The sequence below is a fragment of the Sapajus apella genome, unplaced genomic scaffold, assembly GCF_009761245.1.
Source record: "Sapajus apella isolate SASKATOON/1434 unplaced genomic scaffold, GSC_monkey_1.0 scaffold14, whole genome shotgun sequence".
Classification (NCBI taxonomy): Eukaryota; Metazoa; Chordata; class Mammalia; order Primates; family Cebidae; genus Sapajus; species Sapajus apella.
This window is the reverse complement of record NW_022436954.1, coordinates 15409474-15423818: the sequence shown is the minus strand read 5'-3', so window position 1 is coordinate 15423818 and position 14345 is coordinate 15409474. Positions and strand designations below refer to the sequence as shown.

General features: G+C 39.8%; 1 protein-coding gene across 1 annotated transcript in view; it reads right to left on the bottom strand.

The window, feature by feature from the left end:
* Positions 1 to 14345, bottom strand: part of NUP160 (nucleoporin 160) — a 67926-nt gene that overhangs the window by 31413 nt on the left and 22168 nt on the right. Inside the window, exons 8-18 of the mRNA XM_032282483.1 lie at positions 12870 to 12947; positions 12508 to 12605; positions 10023 to 10107; positions 9362 to 9430; positions 7447 to 7530; positions 6985 to 7155; positions 5142 to 5241; positions 4392 to 4557; positions 3654 to 3781; positions 3416 to 3576; positions 1046 to 1179 (exon numbers count right to left, since the gene is read on the bottom strand). Of these exons, the coding sequence (XP_032138374.1) occupies positions 1046 to 1179; positions 3416 to 3576; positions 3654 to 3781; positions 4392 to 4557; positions 5142 to 5241; positions 6985 to 7155; positions 7447 to 7530; positions 9362 to 9430; positions 10023 to 10107; positions 12508 to 12605; positions 12870 to 12947 (1274 nt within the window). The remainder of the gene's footprint in view (positions 1 to 1045; positions 1180 to 3415; positions 3577 to 3653; positions 3782 to 4391; positions 4558 to 5141; positions 5242 to 6984; positions 7156 to 7446; positions 7531 to 9361; positions 9431 to 10022; positions 10108 to 12507; positions 12606 to 12869; positions 12948 to 14345) is intronic.

Here is a 14345-nt window from a genome sequence, read left to right as displayed (position 1 = left end):
TCGCGCCATTGCACTCCAGCCTGGGTAACATGAGTGAAACTCCGTCTCAAAAAAAAAAAAAAAGAAAAAAAAGAAAATGTGAACCTTGGCCAAGTGTGGTGGCTCACGCCTATAATCTCGGCACTTTTCGAGGGCGAGGCAGGTGGATCACCTGAGGTCAGGAGTTCAACACCAGCTTGGCCAACATGGTGAAATGCCATCTCTTCTAAAAATATAAAATATTAGCTGGGTGTGGTGGCGGGCGCCTCTAATACCAGCTACTCGGGAGGCTGAGGCAGGAAAATTGTTTGAACCAGGGAGGTGGAGGTTACAGTGAGCCGGGATCCCACAATTGCACTCCAGCCTGGGCAACAAGAGTGAAACTCCATCTCAAAAACAAACAAATAAAAAGTGAATCTTGTAATTCTTGGATTTGGCTATAAAGAAACTCAGCCTACCTAAAATAACTAGCATAATGTTTTTGTGTATGGTCTTTCCTTCTGGTTTCATCTTATTATGTTACATTCAACATGATTTGTCTGTACATACAAATATATAAGTATACATATAATCTATCTGTATACATACATATATGGTCTATGGTTACATGTAGCTCATTATTTTCATTTTTATAAGTTGCCTTCAACCTCTAACAAATAGAGCACCAAAAAGCTCTCTGAATCTTAGCAGCATATAATTTCACAGCATACTGTTAAAACACTTTTTCCCGGCCAGGCACAGTGGCTCATGCCTGTCATCCCAGCACTTTGGGAGGTCCAGGTGGATCACCTGAGGTCATGAGTTTGAAACCAGCCTGGCCAATATGGTGAAACCCCATCCCTACTAAAGTACAAAAATTAGTTGAGCTTGATGGCGGATGCCTGTAATCCACTTGGGAGGCTGAGGTTGTGGTGAGCCAAGATTGTGCCATTGCCCTCCAGCCTGGGTGACAGAGAGCGAGATTGTGTCAAAAACAAAAACAAAAAAACTGTTTCCCTTGAAGACAATGGGAAAAATAATTAAACTCGCAATATATTTTTGAAATAATTGGGATAATGAAACTCACAGTGTGTCAAGTGGAACATCAGTTGCCAAGCACTCACTTCCCCACTTAATGAGGTGGTAAGATAAGAGTAGAGGAGCTGTTCGATGCAGTAGGTCTTGCTGAGCTTGAAAGAGCTGACCAGCTCCCCAAATCACCTATATATTATGGGTGGGTGGATAGGACAAGAAATAATAGCAATTAGTAATGGTAACTCTTATGGCTCAGGTGGAAGTAAAATAAAATAAATACAAAGTTTACAATACTGTAAAAGCGACATGTTTTGCATTTTATGATAGCAAGTGGCAAAATATCTTCCTAAAAATTAAGTCCAAAAATAATCAAAAACAGCCCACCAAATAATGGAAGCTGATGGTGAAAAGAAATCAACAACGAAAAGCTTAGCTTTCATTAAATCTGTGGGTTCAGAGCCAGCCATGGTGGCCCACGCCTGTAATCCCAGGACTTTGGGAGGCCGAGGCAGGCGGATCACCTGAGGTCAGGAATTTGAGACCAGTCTGAGCAACATGGAGAAACCCTATCTCTACTAAAAGTACAAAATTAGCCAGGTGTGGTGGCGCATTCCTGTAATCCCAGCTACTCGAGAGGTTGAGGCAGGAGAATCACTTGAATCTGGGAGGCAGAGATTGCAGTGAGCTGTTGCACTACAACCTGGGCAACAAGAGTAAAACTCTGTCTCAAAACACAGACACACACACACACACACACACACACACACACACACACACACACACAAACTGTGGGTTCAGAATTAAAGAAGAGAATCGGGCACGGTGGCTCATACCTATAATTCCAGTACTTTGGGAGGCTGAGGCAGGCAGACCACTTGAGCCCAAAATTTCAAGACCAGACTAGACAACATGGTGAAACCCCATCTCTACTAAAAGTAGAAACAAAAATTAGCTGGCCTGGTGGCATGTGCCTGTAGTCCCAGGTACTTGGGAGGCTAATGCGGGAGGATCAACTGAGCCCAGGAAATCAAGGCTGCAGTGGGCCAAAATATAGCCACTACACTTCAGCCTGGGCACAACAGAAGTAAGATCTTGTCTCAAAAAGAAAAAAAAAAAGAGAGACACAGGGAAACCTAAGTTCTCTCATATATTGCTGGTGTTGGGTAAAAATAGGTATGATCATTATAAGCAAATTTGGCAGTACTACCAAAAGCCTTAAAAGTGTGCATAACCTGCAGACCAATCAAATTCTAGTTCTTAGAACTTATCCTAGAGATATAATTAAAGATGTATAGAAAGCAGCTAGGCACGGTGGCTCACACCTATAATCCTGGCAATTTGGGAGACTGACGCAGGTGGATCACTTGAGGCCAGGAGTTTGAGACCAGTCTGGGCAACATGGCTAAATCTCATCTCTACTAAAAATATAAAAATTACATTTTTATATCAACTGAGTTAGGAGTTAGGAGGACCACAAAGAAAAACTTGCAGCTCAAAACGGTGTTTAAGGTAAGCCTCGAACTGTAGAGAATTCTTAGGCCAGGGGAGGTGGCTCACGCCTGTAATCCCAGCACTTTGGGAAGCTGAGGTGGGTGGATCACCTGAGGTCAGGAGTTCAAGACTGGGTGGATCACCTGAAGTCAGGAGTTCAAGACCAACCTGGCCAAAATGGTGAAACCCCGTTTCTATAAAAGACACAAAAATTAGCTGGGTGTGGTGGCACGCGCCTATATAATCTCAGCTACTCAGGGGGCTAAGACAAGAGAATCGCTTGAACTCAGGAGGCGAAGGTTGCAGTGAGCTGAGATCAGGCCACGGCACACCAGCCTGGGTGACAGAGTGAGATGCTGTCTCAAAAAAAAAAAGAGAGAGAGAAAAGAAATAGAGTTTTCTTCTTCTTCTTCTTCCATACTAAAGGGACTTTTATCACATTCGTAGTTACTAGTAATACTACATTTTGGGAGAGCCAACCTGGGAAAATTTCCCACTACTACACATACAAAGGTTGAGAGTAAAGCAATCTGCTTCATATATGTTCTTTGTTTTTTAAAAATCAACTTTTAAGTTCCAGGGCACATGTGCAGGATGTGCAGGTTTGTTACATAGGTAAACATGTGCCATGATGGTTTGCTGCAGAGATCAACCCATCACCTAGGTATTAAGCCCAGGATCCATTAGCTGTTCTTCCTGATGTTCTCCCTCCCCAACACCCCCTAATCTGTAATCTCAAAAGGATTAAAATGCTTATTCATTGTTAATTCAAAAATATTTATAGAGCACCTCATACAGCCAAGCTTGGGGAACACAGCAGTGAACCAGGACAAAACTATCTGTGCTAGTAGGGCTGACATTTTGCTGCTAAGTGCTTGTAGGCCTATACCAGGTTTTAGATTTTACGAGTTTTCCCTCAAGCAGTACTTACTGCATCTCCAAGCCTCATTAACAGCTGCTGTAAAACCAAAAGGTCTCGGCAGATTAGGAAACGAGTACTGGCGATTTTATGCACAGCTCTGCACACAATATACCCTGCTGTGCTACTACCATAGAGCTGGGAAAGATTCATTCGGATATTCAGAGGCTGAGCTGTAAAGAGAAGAAAAATGGAGCTGAATGCATCATTGTTTTAATCAAAGAGGCATATTTGTTGCTCTGTCATTTACCTGGATTGAATCCCTTTTCCATTTCCACTTCTGTTTCATAATCCATTTCCCGTAAAAGTAGCCCAATGGCATGGATAGGGTTCCTAATCTCTTGCAGTTTACTACAAATGTCCTCCATCATATTTTCTCTGTAAGGACAATTATAAAATTCTTATTACTACCAAGAATATCTAAGACAAGTTCTATATGTCTTATAAGCTAAATACATTATGAAACAAGGGAACCAGGTAAAGAAATGAAGATAATCACTCTGGCATACAAGATACATTCCCTCTACATAGCAAATTTCCTCTCATTTTTTTTTTTAAAAACAACACACAAAACAAATGTGAGAGGAACACTTTTGCTTTTCAGAATTTTAAGCTCGGTTAATTGTTAAACCATATTATTTTGAGTCTATTTCCAGACTTGAAGTCATGTGTTAGATTTTCTGTTAAAAGTTGAAATATGCCGGCCGGGCGTGGTGGCTCACACCTGTAATCCCAGCACTTCGGGAGGCCGAGGCAGGTGGATCACCTGAGGTTAGGAGTTCGAAAGCAGCCTGACCAACGAGGTGAAACCCCGTCTCTAAAAAAAAAAAAAAAAAAAGTTGAAATATCTATGTAGAATCATAGGACATCAGTTTGACTTTAAGCTACTACTTCGAACATTCTTGCACATACATTAAAAACCCAACTTTGGTGCTAAACATTGCTGAATTTCCATTAGGAAATGCACTTTACCCTAAATTCTCCTTACACATCAATAGTGATCATATCTTCCAGAATCTGCTCTGCAGCCTTTTCCGGAGACTGTAGGTTGTAACAACTCGTTTCCATTGTAACTGACATATCCATAGTTACTGACTCTCCAATCAGCCGCAGGCATTTTATAAGACATAAGACATCACGAGCGATATCCACATCTACAAATAAGTGAGAGTTAACATGTCTTAAGCCAATGACAATCTACTGATTGATAAATATATTAAAACGAAATTGCCAGGCGCGGTGGCTCAAGCCTGTAATCCCAGCACTTTGGGAGGCCGAGGCGGGTGGATCACGAGGTCAAGAGATCGAGACCATCCTGGTCAACATAGTGAAACCCCGTCTCTACTAAAAATACAAAAAATCAGCTGGGCATGGTGGCGCGTGCCTGTAATCCCGGCTACTCAGGAGGCTGAGGCAGGAGAATTGCCTGAACCCAGGAGACGGAGGTTGCGGTGAGCCGAGATCGCGCCATTGCACTCCAGCCTGGGTAACATGAGTGAAACTCCGTCTCAAAAAAAAAAAAAAAATAAAAAAAATAAAACGTTTGTTAATTAAATGACAAGAAATCTAAGGTCTCAGAGATGCTTAGGTCTCTTAAGTGTTCATTAAAATATTTGTGGTGTGGTAAAGTGATCAAGGCAGGTCATTGTAACAATCAATATTTTTTGTGTCTGTGTGAAATGAAGCATTAGGTTTATATAGAAAGGGGATTAAGTATGGACATAACAATTACTATTACCATCAGATATGGTTGTCTCATCTTCTGTCAAAAGGTTCTCATAAGGCAGGAGATACAAATGATCCACTAAAGAGGAGGAAACAAGGAAAGACAGGTACCCCTAGAAATATAAATTTTCCAGTTACATTTTTTTTCAGTAAATTTTTAAAGGTATAAAATAATTGAGATGTGCATCTTATCATGAGGAAACACGAGACAAACCCAAGTTGAAATACACTCTATAAAACAACAGGTGTAGTCTTGGCTGGGCACGGTGGCTCACACCTGTAATTCCGCACTTTGGGAGGCCAAGGTGAGAGGATCATTTGAGCCCAGGAGTTCAAGACGAGCCTGGGTATCATGATGAAACCCCATCTCTTTAAAAAAAAAAAAAAAAAAAAAAAAAATTAGTCAAGTGTGGTGGCATGCAGCTTTAGTCCTAGCTACTCGGGAAGTCAGGGTGGGAGGATCACTTGAGCCTGGGAGGTTGACGCTGCAGTGAGTCTTAAGAGGGCTACTGCACTCCAGCCTGGGTGACACAGCGAGACCCAGCCTCAAAAAACAAACAAATAAACAAAACAAGTGTGGTCTTCAAATAATGTCATTCTCATGAAAGACAAACGCTGATAACAGTTTGAGATTAAGCTAAAGAGACATAATAACTAAATATATATAAAATATTAGATTGGATCCTGCACTTTGGGAGGCTGAGGTGGATCACCTGAGGCCAGGAGTTTGAGACCAGGCTGGCCAACGCGGTGAAACTCCGTCTCTACTAAAACTACAAAATTAGCCAGGTGTGGTGGTGTACCTGTAATCCCAGCTACTCTGGAGGCTGGGGCAGGAGAACTGCTTGAACTCAGGAGGTGGAGGTTGCAGTGAGCCAAGAGGTTGCTTGAACTTAGGAGGCAGAGGTTGCAGTGGGCAACAGAGCAAGACACCGTCAAAAAAAAAAAAAAAAAAGCCAGGTGTGTTGGCTCATGCCTGAAATCCCAGCACTTTGGGAGGCAAAGGCAGGTGGATCACGAGGTCAGGAGTTCCAGACCGGCATAGCCAACATGGTGAAACCCTGTCTTTATTAAAAATACAAAAATTAGCTGGGTGTGGTGGTGTGCACCTATAATCCCAGCTACTCGAGAGGCTGAGGCAGGAGAATTGCTTAAACCCAGGAGGTGGAGGTTGCAGTGAGCCAAGATCATGCCACTGCACTTCAAACTGGACAACAGAGCAAGACTCTGTCTCAGGAAAAGAAAAAACAAAGATTGAATCTTGGATCAGGAAGAAAAATTACGGGCACAACTGGCAAAATTCTTAATATAAACTATATATTATATTTGGCAAGATTTGAATATAAACTGTATAGTATTATGTCAATATCAAATAACCTGACTTTTAAATTGAGCTGTGGTTATTTAATATCCTTGTTCTTAGATACATGCTGAAATATTTAAGGATAAAGGAGTATGATATCTACAACTAACTTTTCTGTAGTTCAGGAAAAAAATATGTTTAGAGAATGACGAAAAGCAAAGGGAAGTGAACAAATGAATTCAGGTGAAGGGTATATAGGAATTCTTTGTGCTATTCTTGTAACTCTTACCTTAAGTTGGAAATTCGTTCAATATAAAAAGTAAATTAAATAAAATGCAAAAAAAGTATAGATAATAACATAGAAAACTATTATGAATGAATTACAATTTTAGGGAAAAAAATTACAAATGCAAGTCCTAAAAGCTAACCACAACATTCACCAGACTAACATTCTGCAAGAGCTACTGAATTTTTTTTTTTTCTGAAGGCACTTTGTTGTTAACACCCACTGAACTGTCTAAAGAAGTTCTTCTCTATGCTTCAGCTCCCTTACTTTTTTCAGCAGGCACACCATGTTTGTGTGTGGATTCAAATGCAGGGCAAGAGGATGAGAGAGGGCTTCTTGATACTGAAGACAACAGGCATAGAACTTGCACCAGAATTCTTGTTGTAAATTTCGAAACGCCTCTTGGGAGAATTCATACTCTGTTACACTTCCTTGAAGCTGGCAAAGAAGAAATGAAATAAATTAAACTCTTGATGCCACTCAGGATCTTTATCCACAAAAAATATAGTTGTCCAATATCATTATACTAAGCTACAGCCAAATGAATATTCCTTATGTATTAAAGGCCATAGACTATCCAAATGTATATCTAATTCTCTAGTTAAAAGGTTTAAACATTTATACTTCCAATGAACAAGGTCAAGTGAAGAATTCCAGTAATTCTTCAGTACCAATTTTCCCTATATCAAAATGGAAGGAATTCTTATTCTTTCTCTACCCAAACCTCACCTCACTTTCAACAGCCAAAGTAACTTCTTTTTTCAGTTCACTCCAGGAAAGATCCAAATTCCTCTCAGTTCCTCGGCAGAAAATCTAACATTAAAAGAGACACTTTAGACTTCTACATAACAGCCAAAACTGAATGAAAAATATTTCAGTTTAGAAGACATGGAGGCAATGTAAAACTGTAAAATAGAGATTTGGCATACGTGAAACACACATCACCCGACAGAAAGTTAAGAAACTGAGTATATTTAGTCTGGAGAAAGATGACCTGGAAAGACTCTTAAAATACCTGAAGGGTTGATTTACAGAAGACAGGCATGTTCTATAAACTTCCAAAAGAAAGAAGCCACCAAAAGGATGTAGGCTTCCTTTTAAATGACACAGTTAGGGAATAACAACTCCAGTGAGAAACTGGTCACTGGAGGTAGAGACAATTAAAGGTTGAATATCTATCAGAAAAACCTCAGAAGGCATTTCTGTTTTACGTGAGAGGTCAGACTAGATGATTCCAATATACCTTTCAATTATATGAATTACTGTATTTTAAATCCACTCATGAAGCTAAGTAGCAGTTTAAAGAAGCCTGTGGAAGCTGGGTGCAGCGATGCACGCCTATAATCCCAGCACTTTGGGGGGCTGAGGCAGGTGGATCATTTAAGGCAAGGAGTTTGAAACCATCGTGGTCAACATGGTGAAACTCCCTCCCTACTAAAAGTACAAAAATTAGCTGGGCGTGGTGGCACGTGCCTGTAACCCCAACTACTCAGGAGGTTGAGGCAGAAGAATTGCTTGAACCCGGGAGGCAGAGGTTGCGCTGAGTCAAGATTGTGCCACTGAAATCCAGCCTGGGCAAAAGAGTGAGACTCTGCCTCAAAAAATAAAAAAGAAAAAAAAAAGTCTGTGAAATTTTTCAACTTTTTTGTTGTTTTAGTAGAGATGGAAATCTTGCCATGTTACCCAGGCTGGTCTTGAACTTCTGAGCTCAAGCAATCTGCCCACCTTAGCCTCCCAAAGTGCTGAGATTACAGGCGTGAGCCGCTGCACCTGGTCAAAAGCCTTTGCAACCTTAAAGAAATCTTTTTGTTTTGTTTTGTTTAAAAAAAAAAAAAAAAAAAAAAAAAAAAAAAAAAAACAAAAACAGGGTTTCACTCTGTTTCCCAGGCTGGAATGCCGTGGCATGATCAAGGCTCACTGCACCCTCTGCTTCCTGGGCTAAAGCAGTCTTCCCACCTAGGCCTCCTGAGTAGCTGGGACCACAGGTACATGTCATCACACCTGGATATTTTTCTTTCTTTTTTTTGTTTTTAGAGATGGGATCTCCCTATGTTACTCAGGCTGCTCTCAAATTCCTGGGCTCAAGTAATCTTCCTGCTTCAGCCTCCCAATATTTTGGGATTACAGGTGTGAGTCACCACTACTGGCCAAATAATCCTTTTGTAAAGCACTGGGCTTCTCTTATAGTATGGCTCTGAAGCTAATTTTTTAGAGTTTTCTTGAATCAGAACCAAGTCAGACCTTCACTGTCCTAACAAAAATGTTAAAACAGTATAATCAAAACTAAACGAGAAACCACTTTAAATTTTTCTCAAGTACAGAGATTATATGCAGTGTAGTATGGTATCTTTCCAATACTGTAGGCACAGGTTTCATTTTTTACCTCTGGCATGCCTACTGATTACTGGGAAAGTGGTCCCTCCTCCTACCCTCTACCTCTCTACCAGGAATATTACATTTAATGGAAAGAACATTAAAAAAAGTATAAAAGTATTTACAAACTCACACATACGTATACAGAAGTATGCTCAGTGTTTAATATATGCAAAAACTTGATAATTATTAATTATATAATATGGTAATAAAATAAGAAATAGTCTTAAATAAACAGTAAATTTTTTTTTTTTTTTTTTTTTTTGCTGACCTGTAAAGCCTTACATAAAGCTTCATTTGTGAATTGTCCTGGTGTAAAAAGACTCTGCAGATATATCTCCTGTTAGAACATTAAAACAAAAGTTACTATCATTCTAAACAAAATTTGGAATCCAACACGTAACACCAAAGTTTGAGTTTCTACGATATGAACATGGCCATTTTGCCCTTCTATCTTTGGGAAATAACAGTTACATGTTTTCACATGGAAAGTGAAGACTGCAATGTCTTTGAGTCAACTGGAGGTACTACTCTGAAAATGGTGTGCTCCTCACGGAGAGCTTCATTGGGTTCCAGCAGAAAACAAGCTTTGTCAAATGTCAATTTTAAATGGAAGAAGCAAATCTAGTTTATTGGCGATATATATTGGTAAGAGAACAAGTAAAGGAAGCTGGTTTCTACACCATCTACGACAGTATTCATTTATGGCTCACATGGAAAAGAAATGGAACCAGTAATAATAGGTATTATATACAAACAAAACAAAACAAAATAAATCGCAATAAACTCCCGCAAGTAGGGAAATGAAGTAGAGAGAATAACATGGAAAATCTCACATTGCCTAATAATTTTGACCAGCTCTCTCTGTAAAAAAAAAAAAAAAAAGCTCAAGGTAAATCATAACCTTATACAACACTTGACCATTTACTTACTCTGGGGTCTTGATCAGCTCTGATGACAATCTCTTCCTCTGGCAGAGGCTGCATAAAAACTGGATTCCACTGACCTGCAACATTACTAGAGACAAAGGAAGTCCATCAGTTTATACAGAAGTGATCAATAAAAATGAAACATATGCTGTTGGCAGTATCTGGGTGGGGGGGCATCACTGAACCCTGCAATGATCAATTCTACTAAAAACATTTTTTTTTTTTTTGAGACAAGAGTCTTGTTCTGACACCCAGGCTGGAGTGCAGTGGCGCAGTCTTGGCTCACTGCAACCTCCACCTCCTGGGTTCAAGTGGTTCTCCTGCCTCAGCCTCCCGAGTAGCTGGGATTACAGGCGCTGGCCACAATGCCCGGCTAATTTTGTCTTTTTAGTAGAGATAGGGTTTCAACCATGTTCGCCAGGCTGGTCTTGAACTCCAGACCTCATGATCCACCCACCTTGGCCTCCCAAAGCGCTAGGATTACAGGTATGAGCCACAGTGCCCAGCTAAAGACATGCCCGGTTAAAAATTTTTTTTTTTTAAATAAAGAAACATTTTTAGCAGAGCTTAGTTTTAATACAAGTTTTCTTACTAAGTACCTTCCTAAAATTGAAACTTATTGTTTCAGATCCCAAGCCCAATCTTTAATGTCATTTTAACACTAAGGCATCACATACAAAGAATAGCTAACTTTCATTCTACATTTACTATTTTCTAGATATTAATGTTAGAAGCAGTTTTAGACATTATTCATATATGTCTTTCAAGGATATAATACTTCTATTTCACAGATGTAGAGAGTGAGGCTGAGGATATAGCATAGCTAGGAAGTTGCACAACCAGGATTCCTACCCTGCTCCAACTCTACAGCCTGTACTTTCTGACCACTTTGCTCAAACGCCATCTATAAGGAGTACTTCAGTGCAATGGCGCAATCTGGGCTCACAGCAACCTCCACCTTAAGGAATACTTTTTATCTTTGAGGTATGGCTTGGGGTCAACCTGGGGGGCAATTATTCCTATAATTCTACCCTAGGTTCTAGGGTTATCAGAGACCCAGCGGGTTCAATTGGTTCAGTGGCCCTCAAGCTGTGTAACAAGGTATCTTCTACAGGTGTTTCGGGGTTAGACAAGTGTTTGCTTCAAAATTGTTTTTTACTTTTGGTGAGTCAAACTTAGCAGTGGAGGGCTGTTTACTAACTTTAGTGACACTAAGGTTAAGTTCTGACAATCCATTATCATGGGATCAGCTGAAAATTGGGTTTTAAATGTATTTTTTAACTACTTAAAGTTTACAAACTAATACATACATTAAAAAATATTAGATACCAAATATATCTAATATTAGACATAATCAACATTAAATTGTGTTATAATTTTATACTCATAAAATGCTACACATTCATAGCTCACTGAAGCCTGAACTTTGAGGCTCAAGCAATCCTCCTGCCTCAGCCTAAGGTTTCAGAAAACTGAAAACACAAAAGACTATAGTGTCCTAAGGAAGATGCAGGAATCAGGAAGTCTTTGCCATAGAAATAAAGAAAACACCCAGATTAGAGGTATTTTGGACATATGCTATCTCTCCCAACAAATATGGCATTTTCTTTATCTTAGTCCAACCCCAAGAATTATCATTTTGTCTTAAAACAAAAACGTAAGAAAGAACACAAAAGGCATAAGACGTATTTCAGGAAGACTGTAACAAGAGGAAAACCCAGGGTGGAATTCTTCAAATGAAAACCCTTGACTTGGCTCTACATAAAAAGTTCTCGCCTTCTTTTCTTCTTCTTTTTTTATTATTTTTATTTATTTATTTTTTTGAGACATAGTCTCACTCTGTCGCCCAGGGTGGAGTGCAGTGGTGCATCTTGGTTCACTGCAACCTCCGTCTCCCAGGTTCTGGGTTCAAGTGATTCTCATGCCACAGCCTCGCTTCCTGAGTAGCTGGGATTACAGGCAGCTGCCATCATGTCCAGCTATTTTTTTTTATTAGTAGAGATGGGATTTCACCATATTGCCCAGTCTGGGCTCAGACTCCTGAGCTTAAGTGATCTGCCCGCCTTGGCCTTTCAAAGTGTTAGATTATAGGCATGAGCCATGGTGCCCAGCCTCTTGTCTTCTTAGCATAAAAATTGCTTGAGGCCGGGCGCGGTGGCTCAAGCCTGTAATCCCAGCACTTTGGGAGGCCGAGGCGGGTGGATCACGAGGTCAAGAGATCGAGACCATCCTGGTCAACATGGTGAAACCCCGTCTCTACTAAAAATACAAAAAATTAGCTGGGCATGGTGGCGCGTGCCTGTAATCCCAGCTACTCAGGAGGCTGAGGCAGGAGAATTGCCTGAACCCAGGAGGCGGAGGTTGCGGTGAGCCGAGATCGCGCCATTGCACTCCAGCCTGGGTAACAAGAGCGAGACTCCGTCTCAAAAAAAAAAAAAAAAAAAATTGCTTGGGATGAGGTAAAATGACAGAATGAAGTGACCCATACTGTTCAAAGTTGATGTATTTCACAACTGTCTGGTTCTCAGCATCATGCCACAGGGCCCAGATATCCGTGGAAGTTAAGGCGAAGTCAATCAGTGTCTCCTAGGAGGAAATGTGGGGGAAAAAAGGGATAAAATAAGAAAAAAAGTAGTAGTTCATGGTGACTTACATTTTCATCAGCAGAAGAGGTAAATGCATGAAAAGTAAACATGGTACCATGTGAATTTGGTTAAGTCCAAATGAAATTTTGTTTCGTACATCATGAAATAGTCCATTTTAAGACAACAGTCCCATGATACCATAACAGAGTTAGCCAATCTTCTTTTTCTTGTATTTATGTGATATGCAAAGGATGAATCAACTTACCTGAGAAGTGAATAGTGAAGAAATGTGATCTAGACTATAGCGGTTACTCTCAGTGCTCACCAGCTGGAAAATGCAGAACTGTTAAAATACGAGATGATAATTTATTATCTGAAATATCAACATGTTGCTTTTTTAAGCAAGGGCTATTAGCATTCAGAAACCCTTTAAAAATTTTTTTCTTTTTCACCCACGCAGGCCAGGTAGAACCACTTTATTTTAATGTAGTAAAATACACATAACATCAAATTTTACCATCTTAACTATTTTTAGCAGTGTTAAGTATATTCACATTGTTGTACAATCAATCTCTAGGATGCTTTTCATCTTCACCTTACATAACTGAAATTCTATATTCATTAAATAATTTCCCATTTCCCCTCACTCCCAGCCCCTGATAACCTCCACTTTACTATCTCTATAAATTTGACTACTCTAGGTACTTCATATAAGTAGAATCATATAGTATTTGTCTTTTCGTGATTGATTTATGCCTTTAGCATAATGTCTTCAAGGTTTGCCTATTTAATTGCATGTGTCAACGTTTCCTTCCTTTTAAACTGAAATTTTCAGCTGCACATACATGCAACATTTTGTTTACCTATTTGTTGTGGATGGACACTTGGGTTGGTTTAACTTTTCACCTACTGTGAATAATGCTACCATGTATATGGTTGTACAAATGTATGTTTGAGACCCAGCTTTCAATTCTTTTGGTTATGTATACACAAAAGTGAATTTCTGGATCATATGGTAATTCTATGTTTAATTTTTTGAGGAACCACTATATTGTTTTCCATAATGGCTGTAGCATTTTACATTCCCACTAGCAATGTACAAGAGTTCTAATTTCTCAACAATGACAAAACAGCTCGAATTGTTCCATATCCTCGCCAAGACATACATTTATTTATTTTTTTAATTAATTAATTAATTAATTCATTCATTTAAATTGTAGATATCCTAATAGGTGTGAGGTGATTATCTCACTGTGGTAAAAGACTTATTCATATTTGTTTTTATTTTTAGAAACAGGTCTTACTCTGTCACCCAGGCTGGAGTGCAATGACATGATCGTAGCTCAATGTTAACCTCCAACTCCTGGGCTCAAGCTATCTTCCTACCTTAGCCTCCCAAATAGCTAGTAATGCAGGCACGTGCTACTCCACGCAGCTAATTCTATTATCATTATTATTATTATTTTTGTAGTGACGGAATCTCACTATGTTGCCCGAGCTAGTCACCAACTCCTGGTATCAAATGATCCTTCTGCTTTGGCCTCCCAAACTGCTGGGACTGTAAGAGTGAGCTACAGTAAGCGGCTTGATGAATATTTTAAATAACTTTTTTTTTTGGAGACAAGTCTCACTCTGTTGCTCAGGCTGGAGTGCAGGGATCTCGCCTTACTGTAACCTCCACCTCCTGGGTTCAATCAATTCTCCTGCCTCAGCCTCTCAAGTAGCTGGGATTATAGATCCC